The sequence below is a fragment of the Micromys minutus genome, assembly GCF_963924665.1.
Source record: "Micromys minutus genome assembly, chromosome: 14".
Lineage (NCBI taxonomy): Eukaryota > Metazoa > Chordata > Mammalia > Rodentia > Muridae > Micromys > Micromys minutus.
In genome coordinates this window covers 23928542-23947118 of record NC_137983.1, presented here as the reverse complement: position 1 = coordinate 23947118, position 18577 = coordinate 23928542, and the positions used below count along the sequence as shown (strand labels likewise).

General features: G+C 42.1%; 1 protein-coding gene across 5 annotated transcripts in view; it reads left to right on the top strand.

Annotated features, from left to right (window-relative positions):
• IRF2 (interferon regulatory factor 2) overlaps positions 1-18577 on the top strand; it is a 104801-nt gene that overhangs the window by 56439 nt on the left and 29785 nt on the right. For 4 of the 5 annotated variants that reach the window (XM_080928286.1, XM_080928288.1, XM_080928289.1 and 1 more), the window contains 3 exons: positions 8088-8187; positions 8847-9023; positions 9303-9349. In XM_080928286.1, the coding sequence (XP_080784412.1) occupies positions 8088-8187; positions 8847-9023; positions 9303-9349 (324 nt within the window). Of the gene's footprint in view, positions 1-7215; positions 7534-8087; positions 8188-8846; positions 9024-9302; positions 9350-18577 lie in introns of those variants that run through there. The other variant, XM_080928290.1, reaches the window with a different exon arrangement.

Here is an 18577-nt window from a genome sequence, read left to right as displayed (position 1 = left end):
GAAAGAAAGGAAAAAAGAAAGGAAGAAAGAAAGAGGGAGAGAATGAAGAGAGATCATTATTAGGATTAGTGTGTTGGGCACTATCATGTCTATCTCCAGAGTCAGGCCACTATTTAATTATGCCTTGATTTGTTTTGATATCCCACTTTTAATAAAATTGAAGGAGATCGTCTTGTAGGGCCCAGCTACAGTGGAAGAGTCCAAATGAACATGTAAGAAGTTGCCAGAGTGGCATTCTTACCAATTGTGAAAGACACCCTGGAAAGGCTAGCTGCTTTCTATGACAATCTTTGCCAATGACATAGTGTGGTTGAGTCAGATGTCTAGAATGAATAGAAGACTCAGTTCTTATGTGCCCACATCTAGATTTCTTACTATCTAGCTTTATCTTCTTTGTGATAGGAGGGGGTGTTATCTTAAATTCACTGTGTGATAATTCGTGTCTGTAAGATTTAAAGATATCTCCTTATCTACTATATAATTGTCAATAGAAAAAAGCCAATAATATGTTTTTTAGTATCACTGTCCCACTAATATTTAGGTACTTTGTATATTTCCAAGAAACCTTTTAAAAATAATTTGTTTTTTGAGATTATAAATACAATTATATCACTTCCTCTTTTCTTTCTGCCTTTTACATTCTTTCATGCATCCCCCACCTGCAACACTCTTTTAAATTCATGGCCTCTTTTTCTTCTGTTTATATTCATTCTTTTGATATTTATTCTTAAACCATAAATATAACTTGCTCAGCCTGTATAATGTTACTTACATGTGTGCTCTCAGGTTGACCATTTGGTCACATGGTAAATTTATTTTTAGCTTCCCCACAATGATTTACAGACTGGTTGGACGAGTTTGCAATCCTACTAGCAGTGAATGAGAGTTCTGCTTTTTCAGCACCCCCTCTCCAGCCCTTCCTGTCAACTGTTTATTAATCTTTGACATTCCTACTGGGGTGCAATTAAATCTCAGAGTTGTTTTGATTTGGATTTTTCTAATTTCTAGGATGGTGAACATTTTTGTTTGTTTTTGTTTTTGATTTTTTTTTTTTTTTTAGATATTTCTTAGACTTTTTTTCCTCTTTTGAGAATTCTGTGTTCAGACTTAGGTTCATTTTTTAAATGGGTCTTTTGTTTCTTTGCTTGACCCTAATTTTTTAGTTCTTTATATACTCTGGATGCTAATCCTCTATCAGATGTATAGCTGCTAATGATTCTCAGCCATTCTCTGAGCTTACCTTACACTTTGTTGACTTCATCTTTAGCTGTGTGGAAGACACACTTTTTAGTTTCATAAAATTCCACTTGTTAGTTGTTGACCTTAATGTGCAAGCCAATGAAGTCTGATTCAGGGAGTTCTTTCCTATACCTGTGTCATGTAGATACTTCCTATGTTTTCTTACAGGAGTTTCAGTTTTACAGGTCTCACCATTATGTCTTTTATATACTTGATGTTAGTTTTTATGAAAGGTGATAGAAACATGAAAGGTGTTTTTTTCTTCTGTATGTGGACAGTTCTCCAGACCAAGGTTTTGAAGGAAGATGTGTTCTCTATTTGCTATCCTACCACATGGCTGAATCTATCATTTCTAAAAATTTTTTGGTAATTTTATTGGGATCTCTAATGTATGGTATTATGTATTCTGCAAACAGAGATAGTCTGACTTCTTTCCCTATTTTCTTCCTTTATTTTTCTTCTCCTGCCCTGTTGTTGTAGTTGGTGCTTTGAGTACAATACTGAAAAAGAGTGGGGAGAGTGGACATCTCTGTCTCATTTCTCATTTCTGTCCTATTAATTCAAGTGTTTCTTCTGTTAGGATGATATTGTTTTGACTTTCTGGCATACAGCCTTTATTATGTTTCTCCTAGCCTACTTTATATAGAAATTTTATCATGAAGGCATGGTAGATTTTGCATCTATTGAAATGATCATGATGAGATTTTGGTCCACTCATGTGGTTTATTATCTTTATTGACTTGGATATATTGAACTATCTCTGAATTTCAGGGATAAAGCACATTTGGCCATGGTGTATAATCTTTTTGACGTATGTTTGGTTTGCAAGTTTGCTTTTATGACTTTTAAGTCTCTTCTAACCATGAGCAGTAAGTGCCCTGTTTAACATGTGTCCTGTCATGGACTGATTGGAGAGTCCAGTGTAGTTCTGGATTTATCTGTACAGTTGCTTATAATTTTTGCCAGGCCATTTCTTTAGGAATGCAGGAGGTATTTACTGTTTGACTCATCCTTTCTCTTTGTGTGGTTTCCATTTTGGTTATTGGTATTCACAATAGAGATTTGTTTAGACCAAGGCACCATTGCAGCTCATTGGATCAATGGCCCTTTTCTTTCCTCACTTTCAGATAGGCTTGTGTTTTTGTAAATATCAGACTATCTCTGCAGAGTATAAAAAGTCCAAACAGAAGGAACAAACTAGTTAGAACATCTTATCAGTTTTAGTGTGTGGGGGGAAGCAGAGGGAGATAACAGAACTAGTTTCCATGGTGACCAAGGTGTGTGTGTGTGGGGGGGGGTGTGCGTGCGTGCGCGCTCATGCGCATGCGCTCGTGTCTTTCACTTTGCTCAAGACAGTCTCATCCAGTTCTCCCTCAGTTGTTCATGTCTGTTCATCTGCACATATGGGAGCACTTAGATGCATTCTTTCCATGTGAAGTGTGTAGTGCCACCATGTGTGCAGGACTGGGAAGGACTGGGTCACTGGACTCTGAAGATGTCTCGGGGTCTTTGAGACACGTTACAACAAAGTTCCTGTTCCTTGAATGAAAAGGATCTTTGATAAGAATCTTTGTTTTAAAAAATCTCAATTTAAAAATGAGTCTTGGATCTGGAGAAATTGGTCAGCAGTTAAGGAAGTATACGGCTTTTGAAGAGGACACTAGTTTGGTTCCCAGCACACACATCAGGGTGCCTCACAACCAACTGTAACCCCAGCTCCCAGGGACCCAATGCCCTCTGAACCTGCACACACAGACACACATACATATAAATACAAAATAAAATGCATGTTTAAAGTGAGACTTACCCCTTTCCATGAAAGTATTTTTAAGCTCTGGGATATATTTATCCAGCAGCACTTTCTATGCAATTTGAAAAACTAGTTAAAAGCCATGTGTGTGTTTTTAAAAGCTTACCACTTTAGCTACCTTACAGTGTCCATTTCAGAGACACTGGGCACCTGCAAAGCATTGCACAGAGATCTATCCACTCTTTCCAGAGTGTTTTTCACCCCACCTGAAGAAAGCACCATACTGATTAAGTAGCCGCTGCCCATTTCTTCTTTCCTTAGTTCTTGGCAGCTGCTGAGCTGCCTCTAACCTCTACAGCTTTGAAGTTCCGTATAAATGGGACCACTGGCTGTTTGTTCCCTTTGTGTTCCTTTTGTTGTGTCTGGGTTATTTTTGTTAGGACGATCTTTGCAAAGTCCACCCATGAGATTGCATTGTCAGCACCTCGTTCCTGATCCATATTCACTAAATGGAATGACATCCAATGAAAGGCATGAAGTGCACTAGAGTGATAGTCTACTGCATGCACGCACCACACTCGGTGTATGGGTTCATCAGCTAGTGGGCATTTGAACTGCCTCCATCTCTGGGCTTTATAAGTATGTGTACATCCACATATCAGTTTTTGATGAATATTTATAATTCTTTGAGCACACATGCAGACATTAAGTAAAATCATGGCATTGCCAGCACTGCGTACTTACCTTCCTGAGGAATGGCCAGACTGTTTCCCAAAGTGGCTGTGTTCTTCCATATTCCCTCAAAGTGCCTGGGAGTTCCAGTGTATCCCAATCTTCTAGTTTTCCTTTATTTCCTCTCTAGTCATTCGGGTGGGGTGAACTGTTTGTTGTTTTAATTTACAACTCTTTAGTGTGGGTAACAATCATCATGTTTTCGTATATTTATACCTTTTTAACATTTTGTTTTTTGGTGAAAGGTCTATTTGGGTGCCTCACTCGTATATGCGCACACATCTGCAGACACACAATGCTTGAACAAATGTTACCTTATGACTTCTAGTTGTGTAATGTCAGAACTCACTTCATGTAGAAAGCCCTTTATATTTGTTCTTGACAGTGTCATACGTGTAAACAATATACTTTGATCCTATCCAACCCTAATCCCCCTTCCCTTTCCTCCTGGACCCCAATCTATCTTCATGTTCACTCCTTTTGTTTTAAACCAGCCTCAGAATTTCAGTAGTACCTCACTCAAGCTGAGGCTATCAACTAGAGTGAGAGCAATATATCGGCAGCCACACCTCCAAAGAAAGATGGCACTCCTTCCTGAGCAGCCATCAACTGACAATATGGCACCTCAGACAGGGATGAGACTTTGTGAGCCTACCTCCCTTCCATTCTAAATGTTGACTGGCTTGGTCTCATGCAGACATAGCTGAGCTAGTTCAGAGGTGCAATGGTTGTGACAGGTCACAGTACCCCTCCCCTCTCTCCAGTATCACATTCTTTCTGCCCCCACTTCTGTGATGTTGTCTGAGTTTTGAGGAGTCAATGTGGATAACTCATTTGGGACTGAACACTCAATAGTCACTTATTCTTAGTGACAGTAACTCTGACAAGTCACGAGTTTGCATTGGATGCTGCCCACCGCACAAAAGAACTTCTCTAGCTAAGGCTGAGAGCAATACTATTCTATGGGTGTAAACAAAAATATTTAGAAGGCAGTTTGGGAACATGTTAATTTAGGGAAAAAATGTACTGCGTTCCTAACCAGGGCCTATGACTTTGATAGTCGTGAATTTTTGAGCAGGCTTGCAATACCAGACACACATCCACACCCGTGGAGCAGGTCTCAAATGCAAGCAGAGACAAGTTGGGTACTACCACTGATGTCCCACTGTACCAGTGCACACATGTTGCCTGACTGGTCTGTGTTATAGTGTGCAGAGCCCGGGGTTGGACCGCTGAGAGTTGATGTGTTTCCTTCCCAGCATCTTGGTAGCAGCCTGTAGCATTTTGAAAGGTTAGCATCAGGGAAAACACTTCCACCGGGCTTGTTCCTTTACATTGGCATTCATTTTCACAGGAAGATAAGGAACTGCGTTAAGTGACTTTGCTCTCGGATTTCCATGCACATTAAAAAATTAAAGCTGCACTCGGCCTTCTGGGGATTCCCCTCATCTTCGGCCCACCTGTGGGTGACACATGCTGAATGGTGAAGAGTTTATGAAAATGTCTATCACTTTCAGTTCTTCTTTATCAACTGACTGTTATTCAGTTTTGGAGACTCTTCAGCATTTTGAAATATCATCAGCTAAGTCTCTGTGAGTGGTTTCGTGTCCAGGTCTCAAGTCCCTTTGAGACAGCTTTGTCCATTTCTAGAGTTCACTATGTGAGCTCAGGTGGTGGAAATTCCCTACTGTCCTTCCTTTTTCTTTTTCTTTTTTTCTTCTTCTTTCCCCACTGGGAGATGTTGGCATCCCTGGTATTTAGAAACTATCAGGACTACCCAAAAAGTTGAGAGAGAGAGAAAGAGAGAGAGAGAGAGAGAGAGAGAGAGAGAGAGAGTCCCCACCTCAACTCCCAACCCCACCACATTCCTGGGCTTTAATCGCCACAGAATCCAAGTCAACAAGGCAGAGAATCCAAATCTAAAAAAGTGAGAGACAGTGGGGGGGGGGGGTAACAGGGGTCACATGACCTTGGCTTTAATTTTAGATAGTTTGAACCAAGAGTTCCTTGGTGAAACAATTGGCTCATTTCTTCAGCTCCTCACTTGTGAGCACAACTCCTTAGGCAATTGCAAGAAACAAAAGTGAGCCTGTGCACACAAGCACAAGCATAAATGGTAAGTGTGCAGTCATGGTCAGTGTGCAGGCATGGTAAGTATGCAGGCATGGTCAGTGTGCAGGCATGGTCAGAGGACAGGCATGGTCAGAGGGCAGGCATGGTCAGTGTGCAGGCATGGTCAGTGTGCAGGCATGGTCAGAGGACAGGCATGGTCAGTGTGCAGGCATGGTCAGTGTGCAGGCATGGTCAGAGGGCAGGCATGGTCAGAGGACAGGCATGGTCAGTGTGCAGGCATGGTCAGTGTGCAGGCATGGTCAGTGTGCAGTCATGGTCAGTGTGCAGGCATGGTCAGAGGACAGGCATGGTCAGTGTGCAGGCATGGTCAGTGTGCAGGCATGGTCAGAGGGCAGCCATGGTCAGAGGGCAGGCATGGTCAGTGTGCAGGCATGGTCAGTGTGCAGGCATGGTCAGAGGACAGGCATGGTCAGTGTGCAGGCATGGTCAGAGGGCAGGCATGGTCAGTGTGCAGGCATGGTCAGTGTGCAGGCATGGTCAGTGTGCAGGCATGGTCAGTGTGCAGGCATGGTCAGAGGGCAGGCATGGTCAGTGTGCAGGCATGGTCAGTGTGCAGGCATGGTCAGTGTGCAGGCATGGTCAGAGGACAGGCATGGTCAGAGGGCAGGAATGGTCAGTGTGCAGTCATGGTCAGTGTGCAGGCATGGTCAGTGTGCAGGCATGGTCAGAGGGCAGCCATGGTCAGAGGGCAGGCATGGTCAGAGGGCAGGCATGGTCAGAAGGCAGGCATGGTCAGAGGGCAGGCATGGTCAGAGAGCAGGCCACCCCCCTTCTTTTTCATACATGGAGTTTTACTATGAGTACGACTTTTTTCAGTAGCATTAGTTTCTTCATGTGTTTGCTAGGTTGATTGAAGCCGTTGTGAGTTTTCTTCAGAAAGGTAGAATCTAGTACAAAGTTTATATCAAACTCTTTGCCAAACTGGATCTCTTTGCATTTCCTTCTGTTATGTCCAACACAGGATCTAGACCTGGGAGGCACGTACACATGCCAGAAAGCCCATGTATCCTCTTGTGTGCCTTCCAGTGTGGACCCACGTGCACCCATGCATCCGTGCACACACTATATTTAGTAAATATACATGCAAAACTGAAGTTACTTGTTTTCTGAGGCAGTGTTCTGCAGTACATTAGACATTCCTTTAGCAGCATGACAAGAAGAAATAATAAAATACGTACTAGACATTTCTGCCAATAGCTAGTTGTCAGTTGAAAGGGGTGGGGCTGGGGTACAAAGCATGGGACACATTGTAGCATAAACCTTGTCCTTTGGCCTTATAATATCTTTTGTTCTGCCAGGCCTTGCAAGATTCTGAATATCCTCCAGGTCAGATTGTCAGAATTGGGGATGCAGTGGGGCAGTGGGATTTTAAAAAATTATTTTATTATGATTTCTTCAAATTGTGTGTGTTGCATGTGTACAACATGTTCATGGGTTTCCCATTGTTCATATCTAATGTCAGTTGTCCTCATCAATAATTCTCCACCCTAGATTTTGAGGCAATGTCTCTCAGTAAACCTGGAGCCTACTGACTGGGCAAGACTGGGCATGCTCCAGGAACCTTCTGGTCTCAACTTCACCAGCACGAGGATTACAGACGGTGCTGGATAGTTTCATGTCAGCTTGTCAGAAGCTAAAATCATTTGAGAAGAGGGAATCTCAATAAAGAAAACGCCTCTGTGAGATCTAGTGTAGACAAGCCTGTGGGGATTTTCTTAATTAGTGATCGATATGGGAAGGTCCAACCCACAGTAGGTGGTGCCATCCCTGGACTGGGCTCTATGAGAAATCAGGCTGAGCAAGCCATAAGGAGTAAGCCAATAAGCAGCACTCCTCCATGGCCTCTGGATCAGCTCCTGCCTACAGTTCCTGCCCTGTTTGAGTTCCTGTCCTGACTTTCTTCAGTGATGAGCAGTGATATGGGCATCTAAACAAAATAAACCCTTTTCTCCCGAATTTTTTGGTCGTGGTGTTGTATCACAGTAGTCATAACCTAACTAAGACATAGTCACACACCACACCTAGCTTTTCATATGGTGTTTATACTTGGGTCTTCACGTTTGCATGGTGAGCACCTCACCAACTGAGCCACTTCACAGCCGAAGTCTTGGTTTAAGTCGACTTCCCGACAGACACACAGCAGATTGAGTTTTGCTTAGTTGTGAAATTGAACATTAGAGTGTCTTCAGCCATGGCTTCAGTGTTTACCTAACTTCTTTTTTCTTTCATTCAGGAAAAGAAGATTTTCCAGATCCCCTGGATGCATGCAGCTAGACACGGCTGGGATGTGGAAAAGGATGCTCCACTCTTTCGAAACTGGGCAATCCATACAGGTATCCAACCTTGGCCTGTTTATTCACACAACTGCTGTTGTGTCGTTTTGTTTCCATTACACAATTGTCCTGGCTCATTACCTTGTGAGGATAGCTCTAAAAATCCTGTGACTTGTCCTCAGGTACATCTAGGAGATGTGTGAGTTGTTCAGGTCACATTACTCAGAAGAAGTGAGGTCCCACCCGTCCCAGAGGTTCCCAGTCTTTAAATTTCCCATAGACATGCTATTCTGATAAGTTCTTTATGGTTACTAGGGGAAGTAAGCACTAGTAATGTATAGTAATACCTTTATTTATTGCAAAAATTCTGCAGGGAGCTATTTTTAGATGTGGACCTTTTACTTCATATTTGAAGCTAGTTAATTCTGCTACTTGGTGTTCTAGTCTTATGTATAGTTGGCTTTTGAGTTCTAGCATTTTATTTTTCGCCTCAAACTATATGGTAGAGCCAGAGTGACCAGCTTGTCATGGTGTGGCTCCCATTGTATAGGTTTTGTAAAATAAAATGGCAATACTTTATAAATGTCTCATCAAAGTGGGATTGCTGTTCAACTGGAACAAAAAGGCCTTTTGCACCTCCTAGAAGTACTGGTTTTAGACATCTCACCCACTGTCTAATGTCCCTTCTCCCTTTTCCTTATTTTTGGCTATTTTGTTAGGAAAGCATCAACCAGGAGTAGATAAACCAGATCCAAAAACATGGAAAGCAAACTTTCGATGTGCCATGAATTCCTTGCCCGACATTGAGGAAGTGAAGGACAGAAGCATAAAGAAAGGAAACAATGCCTTCAGAGTCTACCGGATGTTGCCCTTATCTGAACGACCTTCCAAGAAAGGTAAAGCTGTTTATCTACTAAATAACGACCCCTCAGTGCTCATTTCTGCCTCTATCACCACTGTCAAGGGTAGAATAATTGTCCACTCTAGAGGGGATAATTCTGTCTCTACTGGCCTTGGAAAAATAACTTTCAAGGCACCAAAGGCAGAAAAGATGCTGTGGAATTTTGATCCCATGTAGGTGAGGCAGGGGATTTTGGAAAGAATTTAATGTAGGAAAGTCCATGTCTGTCTGTCCTTCAGTGAACTGATCCAGAACTACCTTTTTATTGCCACAGGAAAGAAACCAAAGACAGAAAAAGAAGACAAAGTTAAGCACATCAAGGTAATTTTTGGTTGCTTAGAAAGCCCATGTTGTGACTTGTGACCATATTGTAATGATTCCTGTTCTGTCTTATCAGGACCTCGGCAGAGGCTTTGGCTTTTCTCCTTCTGCTACTGTGTTTTATGTGCCTTTCTTCCTTTGTGTGCACCCTCCTGCAGACATAAGCACACAGATACCTTACCTAGTCCAGTGTCCCAGAGAAAATGTGCAGATGACATCACCGATACACAGAGCTTGGCAGTCCAATCTCTCAGCTCTAGTTAAGCTCCAGCAACTGGCTTCTGCCTAATGCTGTGAAGTCTGGCTTCAGACTGTGAGATATGTTTGAAAACTAGAGAAATTTCTATCTCTATTAAGAATCATTAACTCTATTTATATCTATCATAAGCCATTAGGTTGAGGACACAGTAGTTCACACACTCCATTAGTGAGAGTTTCAGTGGTTTGTTCTCTGCTTTGTGAGTGAATCATCCCATGTAAGTCCCAGGAGTTCTCCATAGAGACAGGTCTGTGTGCTTGAGGATGTTGGGTGACTAGGTGGTCTAACCACACCTGTATGTCAGTGATCTTAGTGCATCGGAGGTGTAGCCCTTTTTAAATATCCAGGAGGGTGTCAGTCACATAATCCCATGCCTGACTGAGGAGGTGCATCAGTTGTTAAGCCGAGAGCAGAGAGCACAGCTAGAGACCCAGAGACCACCCTTGAGATGATATAAGATACTGGCTTCTGTGTGCAAAGGGAGGGACTGAAGTATGAGTCAAGTGGCTTTTGTGCAAGGTTCCATGGCTCCTTAGAACCAAACTTGAAGTAGATGTGAACCATTCTGATTTATTTACAAAAAAAAAAAGAAAAAAAGAAAAAAAAAAAAAAACAAACCACAAAGTGACAGAGTGTAGTTACCTCATTAGACTTCAGAAGGGACAGCATCCTGTGAGTACCATGAGGGTGCTTGGCTGCTTTCCAGGATTCTCCACCCTGCCAGGCACTTTCATGGAGAATGCTGCAGTAGCGTTTGTGTAGAACCCATCCACATCTTCAATTTACTTGAAATTACCCCCTTGGTTATTTTTAATGCCTAATATGATATAAAAGTTGTGTTGTACTATTTAGAGAAAACCGAGAAGAAAAACTCGGTGTATGTTTTGTACAAACCAGTGATTGGTTGAATACGTAGGTATTATGTGGGTATAGAATTGTGGGTACACACGGCTAGCTGTTGTTAGGTTTTCTTTATGTGTTTAGGCTGCCTGTATGTATGTTTGTGCACCATCCTCATACCTGCTATCTACAGAGCCCTCAGATTCCTTGGAGCTGGAGTTAAGGAAGGTTGTCAGCCTCCATGTAGGTATTAAGAATTGAACCCGGATCCTCTCGGAGAGCAGTGAGTTGTCGGAACTACATAGCCATTTCTCTAGCTCCTGTAGTTAGAGTGTTAGGGAAATATTAGCTAGCTGTTCAAGGTTGAGAGATGCTTCTCTCTGTAATGGAAAATAAGAATTTTACATAGACTACGCAGCAGTGACACTTTGTTTCATTTTTGATATTTTAAAGTTTCTGATTATTTTAAAAATAACACAGGATTGGGGACTGGGGAGGTAGCTTGGTGGTTGAGACTGCTTCTAGAGGACCTGAATTTGGTCCCAAGAACCTGTGTCAGGTGACTCAGAACAACCTTTAACTTAAGCTTCAAGAAATCAAAAAAAAAAAAAAAAAACCCTCTTCTAGCTTCTACAGACATGTACGTAACTCTCTCTCTCTCTCTCTCTCTCTCTCTCTCTCTCTCTGTCTTTCACTCTCACTTGCACAAATACCAAAATAAATAAATAAATTTAGCATAGGATTAATGATAAATTTTGTTGTAATTTTTATTGTGAAAAAAATTTGTATACAAAGGAAGAAGTAAAATTTACTCTAGATCACTCCCTAATTTTTATATTAATCAATTCCTGACCAAATTTGCTTCAGCAGTGCCTCCATCTTTTCCCTGACTTTCAGGATTGTCATAGATATTTGACCCATTTTGACTACAGAAACAATTTGTGATAGATGTCAAAATATTTTCAAACAAATCTCAAACATGATGTTTTTTCCATAAATATTTCACTATATATCTGTAAAAGTATACATGCTTTAAAAATACCATGGTATCATTACTTTAGCTGATCAATTTGACAGGGATCACTCAATATCCTTAAATATCTAGCCAATACTCAGGTTTCCTATTATCACAGAGATGTTATTGCAATACATACATACATACATACATACATACATACGTGTGTGTATGTACATGTAATGTATATTTCCTTAATTAATATTCACACTATGGGTTGGTTTGGTAGGGAGCACACATCTATAATCCCAGCAGCCAAGAGGCTAAGATAGGAAGATCTTGGGAATGATTGTCCTGCACCAAGTAACTTGAAGAAAACTTTGTTTCAAAAAAGAAAAAGAAATTTATGTGAGAACCCCATGTGAAATTTTTTTTGATATATCTCAAGAATTTTTCATTCTTTTAAAAAATATTTTAAATGATTTACTTTTCTTTTATGTGTTTTGCCTTATATGATGTCTGTGTGAGGCTGTCAGATCTGGAATTGGAGTTACTGACAGTCATGAGCTGCTATGTGGTTGCTGGGAATTGAGCCCATGTCCTCTGATGCCCAGAATTTTCTTTCTTTCTTTGCTTGGTTTGTTGGTTTTTCTTTGAGACAGAGTCTCGCTGTGTAGCCAAGGCTGGCCCCAGACTTGTAGCAGTTCTCAACCTCGGCCTCTCTAGTGCTGGAATCATGGACCAGAGCCACCACAGCTACCTTGAGTGGTCTTGTTTTTAGTCTATGGGCTTTTCCTATGTCTTTTTTTTTAATAAAACAAAACAAAACAAACCAACATGATTTTCTCCCTATGATTATAAAAAGCTAATTATTAGCCATACTGTTTTCCATGGTGATATTTTTTAGACCTACATTTGAGAATAGGTCTATATATACATACCTATACATCTCATATATCTATACATCTCAGTAAGAGATGTAAAACTTTTTTTTGCCATAAATATCGTATTTGAAGAATTCACTGCACTCTTAGGTCTAATGTGTCAAATTTATTATTTTCACAGTTGCTAGAATAACTGAGTGGATACATGAGCATTTATTAAATAAACAGATATATTTATTCTATATGGTGGGAACTAGGGGTTTTATTTTAGAGTACAGATTTAATTTCATAATTGCAGTTAGTAGAAAAACAACAGCAAAATAACATCAACTTTTCAGTATATTTTCCCCAAATATAACCACTATATTTCATTCAATATCAAAAATGACAAAGATTACATTGTCAAACCATTATATTATGTCTTTTTAAGACAGATAAAATGCTTCCAGGGAAGCTGGGACCCGCAGTCAAGGTTGAGACATGCAACATCACAGAGCTGTGGGGATGTGAGGAAATGTGCTTCCAAGGGCGGGTGGCATGTGGGGTTCTCCTAAGGAAAGAGTAGCTTTGGTTACATCAGCCCTGCGGGGCCACTAAAATGGGCAAGTTGTGGAAGGCACGGCCCTGGGTGAGGCTTAGCCATGTTGACCCAGGAAGTGGGAGGTCTTGAATGCAGCCAGGTGGGAGAAGCTCCTACTGAGCATCATATGTTATGAAACCCTTGTGTAACAAAGATATGATTAAACACTGTGTTCCTCAAGGGACATTGTTCCTTCAGCGGCAGGCTGATGAATCATACATAGTGCAGCCTAACCTTTGGATGTAGCTATCTCTTTTGCATATGTCTTGCATGCAGTGTTCCTGTAGGACATGAATCAGGCCAGTGGGTTTCCTCAGTTCTGGGGGTTTATATTTGCTAAAGACACCGATGAGCAGAATGTTTCCAAAGCTAATTCTATGATGGCTTTGGGAACATATAATTAAAAGATTTTCTTTAATAAAAAAAATTAATAGGTTACTTTTTTGTTAAAAGTCAAAGTCTGTAACCTGAGCCAGGTTTAGTGTCATTTGCTTAGAATCCTAGTCATTGGGAAGTGGAAGGAGGCCAGGAATTTTAAGGTAAGCCTAGGCTACATATGAAGTTTGAGGTCAGTCTTGTTACACTAAATCCTGTTTTATGCTATAAAAACAAACACCAACCACCACCTCCTACCCAAACAACAACAAAACAAAATACCCAAGCTGAGTTCTTTTTGTGTAAATGCATGCCTACCAAGGAAACTGTAACAATTGCAATGACATACATTGTTGAAGCAAGCTCTTCCCAACCTTCACTTCAACTTAAAAGTTTTAATCAGCAAATAACATTTAGGACATGTTAGCCAAGTACTGGGCCATGGACATGTTCACTGTATGCTCAGAGAATAGTTTGTTGTTGTTTCAGAGAATAGTTTCTCCAAAATCCATGGCCATATAGTAAAGGAGGAGAGAAGGGGGGAGTTGTCAGAGTTAAAACAGGGTCACACTGGGCATGGCAGTGTTTTCTCGTCATCCTGGCCTTGACAAAGCTCAAGCAGGAGGATATTAAGTTTGAGGCAAGGCTGGGCTTTATAATAAACCCCTTTCTCAAACCAAAATGAAGTTGGTTGTGCCAGCTCTTCCCAAAGTCAAGTGGTTAGAAGAAAAAGCTTTATATGCATGGGTAGCTGATAATACTTAAGTTCTAACCTTCCTTCATTGCTCTCTGTGTTCATTTAAACATAGACAAGTTCCACCTCAAGACTGAGAAGTTAAAACAGAAACTGGGGGGTAGAGTTGGTTGTAACTGGCCTGGCAGAAATGAAGGTATTCTGAAGAGAAGACCAAGGAAACAGGAATTTTCCTAGAAATCTCATGGTGGAAGAAAAAAAAGCTCCTATCTGATGGAGAAACGTGACTCCCAGTGAGATTTCACACAGTTCTAATAATTTGCTGAACTATGTTTTCATCTTGAAGCCTGTTCTCCAAGCCATGTTTGGTCACCCATCCTCAATAGCCACTAAAAAGAGCCAAATTCATAGTAGAAAGCAGAAAATTGAGATTGTTTTTTCAATAAGACAACATTGGGAAGAAGAACAGAAGGATCCAGTGAATCCTCAGGTCCATTTTCAGGGTCCCAAAAGGCAATTTAAATTAATTTAAATAGAAGGCAGAGAACATGAACCTGTATGGTGGGCTGGTCAAGTGTGGTCCCGCCCACTACTGACCCATCATTTTCTGGGCTTCAGTTACATTTTGTAAGGTCATCTAATTGGACAAATGTGCCTCTAAAATATCTTCATTTCTGTCACTGTCTATCTGAGAGTATATCCTGGGTGCTTAGTGGGCCACACATCACTGAAATAAACTGCCTCTCTGATGATACCTGTCTAACCTAAGGAAATTAGAATAAGAGAAACATTAGTGAGCAGTTTTAGACTGAACATCAGTGGATGTACGCATTTCAAAAAATACCACAGAGCAGATTGCTCTCTTAAAACAGACTGCTCTGTTCCATGCAGGCAAGACCAAGAACAATAAGGCTAAAAGTAGGTAGGGCAGTAGGTGTTGACAATTCTTAGTTCTTCTAAGTGATATTACCTTACTTAGCTCTTCCTGTGATGGTCAGAGTTTTTCCATTTTCCATATCCAGGAAGTACAGGCATAGGGGCTGAGTCATTTTCCCAAGATGGCATAGCTTGCTGGAGTTTGTGAATTCCATGCCTTAGTCTTTTGGAAGCTGCAGAACTTGAGCCAAATTCTCAGGAGGGATATGTGGCCCAGATTGGACAATCCTCTTTTCCTAGGAGGATGCTTCATGAATGAAGTTGTAAAGGTCAGAGTTATTTGGTTTTCTCTAGATGAATATGGAAGCTGTCTTAATTTAATTAGGGGCTTTGTGTGGAGAACAATGGGAAATAAAGATGTACAGGTAAGATGGATATTAACAAGGGCGTCCTGCCTCTGGGGTTGTTTGCAGGTAAACATGCAAGCATTTCCAGATCAACGCACCAGCGTTCCCATGGAAACAGAATAGAAAGAGGCCTAATGTCATTTGGTGGAAGTCACTGGTCTGTGTTAGTTCTGGGGGCAGCCATGTAGGGAGAAGTCACATAGCTGGAACCCATTCTGCAGACTTCTCTTCACAAGGCTGCTTCCTGTGGTAGTGCATCCCTGATTAGACAGGCCGGTTAGGGCAGCAGCCCCTTCCTGTTTGGGAAAACACTTCAGGTTTGAAAGCGTGATTCCCAGGGAACCTGTATCTGTGGTCTACTTGAAAACACACCAGAGCTGCTCCTAGAAAGATAAAGCAGGTTAGGAGCCATCACTGACCGTTCTGGCCCCTCCCCCACTGCTGGGCTAAGTCACTTCTATGGGCACAGAAAGAATAGTTTTCACCTTAGAGGAAAGAGAAGACGGTTTATCCTAGAGCTAAATTTGAGTGATCATGGCTCTGGAACATAGGTTTAGGTCACTCTAAGTTCCATGTTCCACGATGGGAAGTTTTATGAGATGGTATAGTCATGCAAAATCCAGAAAATACTGAGTCAAGGCAAGCTTAAAACACATTGGTGAGTGAATCAGAGAGGTTTTTTGTGGTGAGCTGGGGCAACTTTACCACAGGCCCCATATCTGATGGCATTCTTAGTTTTGGAGTTGTCAGAAGCTAGTATGATACGGCAACGTAGTTCAAAACGTTCTTGTTGACTGGTCACAACCATGTTAGTTCTGACACAGTGTGGGGCAAAGAAAACTCTTAAGGAGGCTAATGCCAGCTCAAGATGACCTACTGAGTCCTCCATTATTCCAGTCTCTTTATCTTACTCAAGTTCTAGTCAGTGCATCAGTCTTTCTAGACACAGCTCCTTGCCAGGAAGCCCTGTTCACACTTCTACGAATAGCGTTAGGAAATAAAGTTGAACTACTTGGGGCAAAGGTTTAGAGACCAGTGGTTCAGGGTAAAAGGAAGAAAATGACAGATGACACAGTAGCAAGTATAGACAAAGGTGGTGACCATTGGGATGGAGCCCAGGGGACATTTCTTCAGAGTATGGAGGTCGAGGACAGGAGAGGTTAAACGAGGAAGATACAGTGATGGAATACAAGGCCTGGATTTGTCTGTGAGTGAAATGGGAGAGCCTTGGCAAGCAGAGGTCATGCTAAGTGTCCGAGGCCCAAAGGTGTGACCCTTCACTTCAGAGTGACATTGCAAGTCTTGAAAGCAGGGAGGCCCTGTTCCAACACAGAAATCCTCTGAGATGAAGGGAAAGAAAGGGGAGGGAGGAATGAGCCAAGGGGAAGCTGGTCAGTCAGAGATGAGTAAAGACAGCCTTGCCTCGGGGGTTCGGGGGGGGGGGGGAGTGAAGGAAGGCAGGAGGCTGTGTGGCAGTTTTTGTTCTCTGTGATGCTGAGGTGGGTCTCTGCACCCTCTGAGGTTCTTCCCCTGCCTTTGTTTATGAAGCTCAGCCTGGCCCTTTGAACAGAGACCTAGAGGTACCATTAAATCTGCGGTCCTCAAATTAACTTTGAGAGAGCATTTTGAGATAGGAGGTTGGTAGAGGTGGGAAATGTTCTCAAGGCCATTCCACTGGGGCCTGGGAGGACTGATCTAGACAGCGCTTTAGCACAGGGGTGAGGCAGAAGGGACTTGGAGCAGAGGGATGCAGTGTCCCACCCCTTGGCTCCGTTGCTGCTGGCTCCTCTGCCACCAAGCCAAGCTAGATGGCAAGCCTATCAAGCAAGCCAAGGCCAGAGACAACCAAAGTGAGCCTGTTTTACAGCTGCTAAGGGTAGCCGCCACTCACCCTTTTACTTAAAAACCCTTTAATCTACCCCAGGTCTTAGATTCTGTTATTACAGAAGATGTCTTTGAGCCTAAGTATTTGGCAGGGTTAATTTGGCGCTGCAGAGAGGCTCTGCCTGAGATTGTTTGTTTGATTTTGTTGGAGTGAGGCAAGAGGCTTAGAAACCCAGGTAGCCACAGGTAAGCTGTCTTATAAGAGCACCTCTAACATGATGCTCAGGACTCACTGGGCTAGGCTCCGGTGTGGTGGTAGAGTGAAGAAGAATTGTTACACACAGCAGTGGGCCACCAGAGATGACAGGGACAGGCCATCCATCTTTTACACCACCTCTGTGCATGTTCACAGAGAACCATCACCTCTTCCCACAGTTTGGAACCCTCGGGTTCTTAAGGTTTTGGGGGGCTTTGTAAAGATGTTTGCCTCACATTCCTTAGTGTCTATTTGTGTGTATGCCCACGTGGTCACAGTGTGGAGTGTACTTAGTGGAGGTCAGAGAACCCCTTACCTCTTTTATTAGTGTTTTTTTTTAACCTCTTAACTTTTGATATTCCCATTTCTAATCATTTAAAAGTTTTGGTTGGGGTCTTGAAGAAGCTTCTCTTCTGGGACCAAATGGTCCCAGGTGCCACACCCTGGAAGGAGGTTTGTCAGGGCACATGCTGTTCTACACGTTACCCTCTTGTCCACGGGAGCACTGCATCTCAGCCTTCCTAATGCTGCAACCCTTTAATACAGTTCCTCATGTTGTGGTGACCCCCCAACCGTAACATTATTTTCACTGCTACTTCATAACTTCAACTGTGCTACTTTTAAGAATCATAATCTAAACCTTTGATTCGCAGGATATCTGATATCCAATGACGTGAAGGGGTCATTGACCTCCCCGAGCAGTTCATGACTCACTGGTTGCGAACAGATGCTCTGGGGTGACAGAACCAATGAGTTTTCCCAGAGCGGTTGTAGGAAGAGTGAGGCACGTTCCAAATAGTCTCTCAGTAGCCGTTAGTTGAATGTTCTGCTCCAGGTAGGCCGAGAGAAGCAGCAGCCGCCCATCCATCCTGTTCTCTGTCTGCATGGGTGCAGAAGACTAGGCATTTGAACATACAGCAGGAGCAAAAGGGCTTGGCTCAGTCCCTGCATCACAACAGGCTAAAAGTAGCATGCCCTTGGAAAACTAACTGCGTGAATCATATTTCTTTTCTCTCATGAAAAGTGACAAAAAGTATCATTTGTCACCAGCAGTTAAGCTGTAGATCACGTGAAACACTTAGCAGACTCTGTTGCAAAGTCAGAATAGTTCAATTTTTGCATAGCGCAAACCTGGCTGGTTTATTACTTTGATAAGAAAACCAGAAATAGGATGACTATTTGAAAAGGAAACAAAAAGAGAACGTACAGAAGCAGTTCTTCCTGTCCTCCGTTTAGAGCTCCGTACTTAGTTTCTTAGGGAGGAACTGAGGAAATGGC